This window comes from Tribolium madens, unplaced genomic scaffold (genome assembly GCF_015345945.1).
Source record: "Tribolium madens isolate multiple individuals breed KSU strain unplaced genomic scaffold, Tmad_KSU_1.1 Scaffold_71;HRSCAF=194;Tcas5.2_LG6, whole genome shotgun sequence".
Taxonomy (NCBI): Eukaryota; Metazoa; Arthropoda; class Insecta; order Coleoptera; family Tenebrionidae; genus Tribolium; species Tribolium madens.
The window spans coordinates 1243483-1251087 of record NW_025401041.1 but is presented as its reverse complement, the minus strand read 5'-3'; the positions used below and the strand labels follow the sequence as shown (position 1 = coordinate 1251087).

General features: G+C 31.2%; 1 protein-coding gene across 1 annotated transcript; it reads right to left on the bottom strand.

Moving 5' to 3' along the window:
• Positions 1-3399: 3399 nt before the first annotated feature.
• LOC123008729 lies at positions 3400-4716 on the bottom strand. The gene is made up of 2 exons (XM_044404721.1): positions 3943-4716; positions 3400-3890 (listed from the first exon to the last, which is right to left on the bottom strand). The coding sequence occupies exons 1-2, from the start codon at positions 4426-4428 to the stop codon at positions 3675-3677; spliced, it is 702 nt and encodes a 233-aa protein (XP_044260656.1). The 5' UTR covers positions 4429-4716; the 3' UTR covers positions 3400-3674.
• Between the last annotated feature and the right edge of the window lie 2889 nt (positions 4717-7605).

The following is a 7605-nucleotide window of genomic DNA, read 5'->3' as shown; positions in this document are numbered from 1 at the left end:
TCTAGAAAAAAACAAAAGTTATGTTTTATGAATCGTCCACGAAAGTATCGAAAATACGGTCACGTGTGACATGAGGAATATTCTAAAGTCTGTTTTTTTTAATGGAAATGCCAAACAGTCTTAACGTTGGCATCACTAGTAAATTCATTCATGGTAATTTTAATAAAGGAAGTTGGCAGTTCCGGTTTTTTGAATTAATTTGAAAACAATGTCATTAAACGTSAACACAAAAAAWRGTCTAAGAAAATTTAGAGACGAAACACCAAAAAAGAAACAAATTCGGTACCGCTAACAGTTTTTCGAAATTTGGAAACGAATAGTTCGCAAGCAGGAAGTTAGAAAAATGGCCCGTTAAAATGTAGACGCACTTTGTAATGCAGGTTTGCTAAACATTCTCAATTTTTAGCAAGAGATTGACAAAAATACAAAATAAACATGGATGAGAAAGAACCTTGGAAAGAACGCAATTAACTTAGTGTCTTGTGCATCGTTTTTGAGGAACGAGTTGAAAAAGTAACAATTTTGAAACTAAAGCTGAAGAAAAATTTATAAAATGCATCAACTTTGAGCTCATTTCAATAAATTACACAAAATTTATTGCCAATCATCATAATACCTACTTGTATCTTTTACTAAATAACTTTTTTCTGTATATACATCCTTTTTCTTCAAAATTTATGTAGCAAGAACCTCATTTTTGTCCACAACATTGTACTTACTTTTGGTGTGTTTCTGTCAAAATTATTAGCACTGAATTCTGTCTTTAGACCTTAGGTAATGATGTCTGTCCTCAGGTCTTCAATTATAGCGCTTTCAAAGAGCAAACAGGCACACAAGATTCATAAAAGTCAAAATTTTCACAACATCTCAATTTGAACACAACCATAATTTTTTAACAAAATTTCTTAAAACAAAGAGCATGTTATGTTATCTCCATCCACGTGCCTATGGATCAGCATAGAAGCTTCCATAAGGAAACGTAAACATCACGCGCTTTATCATCATCAAAAACCTTGCAACCGTTGCACTAATTTATATTATAAATTCAGGATAGGAAATACGTTTTTCAGTCTGAATTATATGTCTGGTGTAAATTGTTAATCTGAAAATAGTTAGTCTGAATACAAGTCTAGTTCGAGTTCAAGCCATTCGTTATTGTAAAAATAAGTTAATTGTGTTAGTTAGTGAAATAATTGTAAAGTGAAGTTATAAAAATAATAATAATAATAATTAAAATAAGTGTAATAATAATTTTGAGTGAAATAAAATGATTTTTAAAAATCGAGTTGTTAACGCTCCCACGTTAACTAGCAAACAAAATTTGTGGCTATGGCTATCAATTTTTTCTGTAGTAATATCATAAGTGTTAAAATTTTGTCGACAAAATTTTCAGATTGTACGAGAGTTTGTTGCATAGCAATTTATCGAGTGACATTGTTAGAAAAACTTCGAGTCGCAGACGAGAGGTTTTTGAACAATGTCACGAGCTAAATTGGCAACAAAAACTCGAGTAAGTCAATCGAAAAATTTTGCCAGACCAAATTTTACCACGAATGGTATTCGGAGGACTATTTCATGAATAAAACTACACATTCAAGTCTACAACTATTTATTCTAAATATTAAATGTACAATTATTGTAAACAATTTTGCTGGAAATGTCGTTATTTTCACTTCTGACAGACGTTTCATGAGTTTCTGATTGTATTGTTGATGAGGTACCTCGTAAGCTCTCTAAACGTCCAGTCTTGTAAAATTTCTACTAGACGATTTATTGAAGTATCGGCAGTCAGCTCATAATTTCTTTCTTCGCAGAACTGAGAGAATTGCTTCCATATACAAGCCTTCGTCTTGATCTATTTTAGGGAACACTTATTGAACTTGCAAGTGTAATGTCCCAAATCGCGTGTTTTCATTCATTTTTCAAATTAAATGAAATAACTGTCAAAATATTGAAAACGACAGAAGTTGTGTAGACTGTTACCATAGGGTAAAATTTTATCACTTGAAAACTGGCTTGGTTTCGATTTTGTTCGTAAATATCCTTCACTCATTGGCTCTAAATATGAGGTGAAGGCGATAAAATTTTGCTTTCATCAATTTTACCGATTGAAATTTTTTACTCATTGACAAATGATGAGATGCTATTGGCCGAAATGTAAATGAATGAAATAGTCACCAAAATTTTGACTTGGTAATTTCCATTTAAAAAAAAAAAAACAGACTATAGATGATCATTGAAAAACTTATGCTGACAATTATAATGTGTGAAATTCTCCATAGGACGCTTCTACCAACTTAATGAACAACATTTTAACAACTGTTTATAAAAACAAACTATACGAGCCTCAGTCGTCTTCGGATGGTCGTCCTGAAGTACCCACATTTCCAAGGCATACTTAATTTTTGCAGCTAAAATTATGTTAGAAATTAGTCTCTAACCAAGCAGGGCTGAACCTCATAAAATAAAATTTTAAATCGGGATTTTTTTTTGCAAAAGTCGTTTCTCGTTTTACCTATCCGAGGACACACTATATATTACAGTGATAATTTTATCATGTTGAATGTAAAATCAATATTTTCTAAAATATTTAAACACATTTAAAAAAAAAGAATTTTTATTAATTTAAGTAAATTTATTTTTTAATCCAAGCAAAGCGCTTTTAAAATTCTTATTTTGAAGGCACGAGCACTGGTATGTTATAAATATATAAATAAAAACGCGAGTAATCACAACTCACTGTAGCTTATGCAACCAACAATACACAGTATAAAATTTGATTTTTAATATTGTTAAAAATAAAATCTACGACGCTGGTCCTGTCAGTTTATATTTCAGTTATTTTTGCTGCCGTAAACAGTGACAGCATAGTTGTAACGTCCACTACTAAACACATTGTATTGTTGCTTATACAGGGTGTTTCACATAACTTTACGAGGCTTGCGCCTAATGTACGCACCCAAATATACAAAAGTCACAGAACACTGCATACAAAAAATACACATTTAATTATTGGAAACCCATAAGAGTAGTTGTCAAACTAATCAATGTTTTATTAATAGTTATAAACTGCAGTTTTTCAGAAACAATTATCATTTGTTCTATCAAGAGATGGCATGAATATGATTCTAGTTTATCTATCTTAATCGCTAATTAACTCTAAATAATTTTTGAAAGGGTAAACAAATTAGAGAATGTTATCCAATTCTTAAAAATTTGTAATCGAGTTCGTATCGGAATGTGTATTATTATTGCATCTTACAGGCGCAGGCATCGTAAAATTATGTGACACACCCTGTATATTCTAGTAGATGATCAAATTTTTCCAAACATTGCATCACCAAATAAAAATAAAATCACTATAATATTATTCGAAAAAGACAACTAAAAATTCCCGACTTCCATCATACATTTTATTGTTTACTTTTTTATTTCATTACACTTTGTAAACACTAGAGAAAGCATTGATAGGTAACTCAATCTTCTTGAAACAAATATGAATAACCCAAACCCTCCCTACTTAAACATAAAATTTATCTAAATCAACATTTGCACAATTTATAACAAATGTTACCTATAACTATAGCTTTACATTATAAAAGTATTTATACAATTTTAATTTTACACAAATCAGTCAAAATTATTATCACAGTCATGGCATCAAAACTAAATCTCTAAAGTGAAGCAAACCGTTGTTGATAAATTTTCGACCTATGTTCATCAGTAAACACGTGACCAATAATTGCCTCTGTCTTGCGAACACGTTTATTGAACCTGTCCCTATCTCTAGCATATTCCTCCCAAGGACCTTTCCGGGCCGCCTGATAAGCATACGACCACATGATCATTGGATGAATTTCACAAAGTCTGCTGTCTGAAGCAAATCGCACCTAAAAACATAATTAATAACACAATTTATTGCGACTTTAAATAACTTATTACCTTTTTGATTGGAACAATTGAATCACAAGAATCAAAACCTTCAGTTGCTTCAGACACTTCTGACAGTCGCTCTTCCTCCTCGCCGAAAAAAATTACAAAACTGTCTTCGCTTTCGCAGACTGACACTTGACGTTGTCTTTGCACCGGAATTTCCTGTACTGTATTTTTTGTTTGGTGATTTTTGGTTTTCTTTCTTCTTCGTCTCCGCTTTTTCTTCTTCTTCTTGCTATTGCACACTTGGTTGATTTCGGGGTTTTTAATGATTTTTGAGTCCATTTGACTAGAATTTTCAAGCAGATCTGTTTTCTGTCGGGAATTGTAATTATGACAAACAGTTGATTTTAGTTCAGGTTTAAAAAGCGGAAATTGCTTGTCGGAAGCAACAGCCCCCAAGGGGAAGGACGTGTGAAAACAGCCCTTTTGCCCGAATTTCGGGTCGGGGGTCCGAATGGACATTAGATTCCACATTTTTACGCCAGCGAACATTCAGTTAGAAATAATTCGACAGTTTCCTCTTCGACACCAATGCAAATTCAAGTCTTTAAAAACACAATGGGCTGTCCCGCCGAAATGTCCTTGTGCTTTCGGTGTTTTCCACACTTTACCGTTATTTATTGACAAACACAAAATATTTTCACTTTCTTGCATTGATTTGATGATTTTTGTTGAAATCGCCATCGTTATCACAAATTATTTGCACTTTTCACTGATACATATGTTCACATAGCCATTTTGTTTTACAATAATGGAGTCCAGAAATCGAGAGAATATTGAAACGAGAATTCCCGAACGCGTTACTAGGAACCGAATGAGACCGAAATAGGGCGTGATGTCACAATGACAACGAATGTCATGGGCGTACGTGACGAAGGAGTTATTTTTGTTATCAAATTAAATGATTTTCGATTAATTATAATAACTGTCTAATCTTTAAGTTTGAAACAAAATTCGAGGATTAAGACGGTATTAATTAATTGATACGAATTATATTCGCACAAAATTTTTGCAAAAAAAATTGTAATAATTAACGCTAAGTCGATAAGTTTCTTTCAAAATATTCCGAACAATCACGTATGTACGTGCTTAATATAGTATATTTCCAGCATTTACTAATTTTTCCATGCTTTCACTTTCATTGGCTTATTGTTAAATACACTGGCGGACGATTTGTCTGTCATTCGACTGACATCAAAATGTAAAACGGGCCTTAGGCAACTAACCTCACTTTCGGTTATTGTAATTTTTTATCTTGATAGCTAGAGTGACAACAAATCAAAGTAATTTATTGAACTTATATAAAAACACGTATTGTTTCGGGAAATACATTTCAACTAAAACTTTCAACTTTTAGTTTCAAACGTCAAATAAAGCGTGGCTTTCATTGACATTTTTTAAACTGTCATGTTCAAAATTCCGTGTCTGCCACTGTAATGCTTTATCATATCACTATTTGTATACCTTTTTAAACTGAAACAAAAATTAAATAGACAAATGTTTCTAAAATACATGCACAAAAAACTACTAATACAATGAGATCAAAAAGTCTGTTATCGTTAGAACCGATGGCAACGTCGTAATGACAATTGGAAAATGTCATAATGATTTTTGTAATAAATTCTGACATGGGACCGTGTAGATAGTAAAAAATAAAAAAAAACTTATTTTTAATAGCTATTAAGACAACTATATAGTTTTATAGACAATTTAAAAATTGAGATCGTAGTTTAAATTCAATAGGCTGAGATTTTCAAACATAAAACTCATGTTGTTTTCAAGATTTTTTGCAACACTAATATTGAATTAGAAATTTTACTAAATTCAGAAATTATAAAGAAGTATGTCAAAATTGACAAAAAATATGCGTCAGCGGATTTTATAAACTCATAAGACAGGTTGCTATTGACGACATACTTTATAGATGAAACATTGTTTAACGGCAACATAAGAGGTAAGCTTAAATGCAAACAGTATAAGGTATTAGTGTTGCAAAAAAAGTTTTTAGAAATCGTCCCCATACCTAAGTTTAGCCGTTAAAAAATAAATAAATGTGCCTCCTCAAAAATCGATAACAAAGCCATTTAAAATGATTTAAACATTTTCATCAGATTTTGAATTGTAGGTTAAAATTTCTTTGTGTAGGGGTTTTATTTACAAACTTTTAAAGTGTGACGTATTTTCGGAATTTACGTGGTATTTCCCAGGTAAATAGCAAAGTTTATTTACCTTTAAAATTGTTAAAAAATTAAACATAACGTTAATGAAAAATTAAATAACAATGTTTTAAAAAAATCATTAATGTACAGGGTGCTGCATTTTGGATGTCCGAATAGGGAATCTCCTAAACTAAGATGTTTAGCCAAAAACGAGTGATACATTTTGGGGCTCATTTTTTGAGAAAATGATATTTTTGTCTGTAAGTCGAAAACAAAAGACGATAGCGGGATGCGGTTTTAACCAATATTATTTTCTCAAAAAATGGGTTCCAGAATGTATTACTCGTTTTTGGCTAGACCTCTTAGTTTCGGAGATTCCCTATTCGGACATCCAAAATGCAGCACTCTGTACATTATGTTCCCGAATTGGGTTTACAAGTGGAATTTTTTTTTATCTTTCATTTTACGCCAAAACTGCCAAGGAAAAACATTTTTTGTTTTACCTGAAACGAGCAAATATGTACTTAAAACTTCATTATTCCGATTCAATAAAAAGAAAAGATAATTTTTCTCTTGGTTTTTGACTTTTTTTCTCTGCTTTTTAAGTCCTATCACATTGGCAGTTTTATTTATTTGACATCTATATATCACTTTGACAATTAATTTATTTTTTAATTATTGATAGTTCTTAAAATTAATTAAAACTGTTTCTTTAAGTTCCTATTTGTTTTTCACAAACATTTTTGTTATTTAACTTGCGTAAACTCATTTGTCAAAGTGACATCATTGTCAAAATAATAAAATTGCCAATGTGATAGGACTTAAAAAGCAGAGAAAAATTATGCTAGTCCAAAATCAAAGGAAAAATAAACTTTTTTTTCTACTATGTTAGAATAATGAAGTTTTAATTATAGATTTGCTTGTTTCGGGTAAAGCAAAAAATGTTTTTTCTTTGCAGTTTTGGCGTAAAATCAAAGATAAATTTAACCCAATCCGGGGACATACTGTACATTTTGAAACGTTTTTCACAATACAATGTTTCAACTTTGTTTAGTAAAAATGACATTTTTACCACGTTTTTAGTTTATCATTGCAGCAATGTGTTGAAAAATGATGTCACAATGATTGACTCATGACGAGAGTTATGGTTTCATTCATAATCATTTATTACTCACTCTTGACTCTTTACTAGCTAAATTTACGGATGCAGATGTTAACTAATATTTTACGTATACACTATGCTTTAATAGTTATTTACATTCGTGTGCGGTAACTTACATTTTACAGTGCGAAATGAATTTGAAGCACGACGCGCAGCGGAGTGCTTTAATAATTGAGCACTGTAAAATGGTTAACGCACAAGATTTGTATTAAGCTTTTTGGCCGACGTTTAAACAAAAATCTACAAAATTCAGAATTAATACAAGTAAATACGTTTGACATTAAATATCACGGTGGCTATGCACTCTAATGTCAAACAATTAAAAAAGACGCAAAAACGTCTCAGACA

Excerpts from the sequence above, each read along its gene's own strand:
- LOC123008729 (XM_044404721.1), bottom strand. The coding sequence starts at position 4,428 with ATGTTCGCTGGCGTAAAAATGTGGAATCTAATGTCCATTCGGACCCCC. Across the intron at positions 3,891-3,942 it reads CAATTGTTCCAATCAAAAAG|GTGCGATTTGCTTCAGACAG; the intron begins GTAATAAGTTAT and ends TTATGTTTTTAG.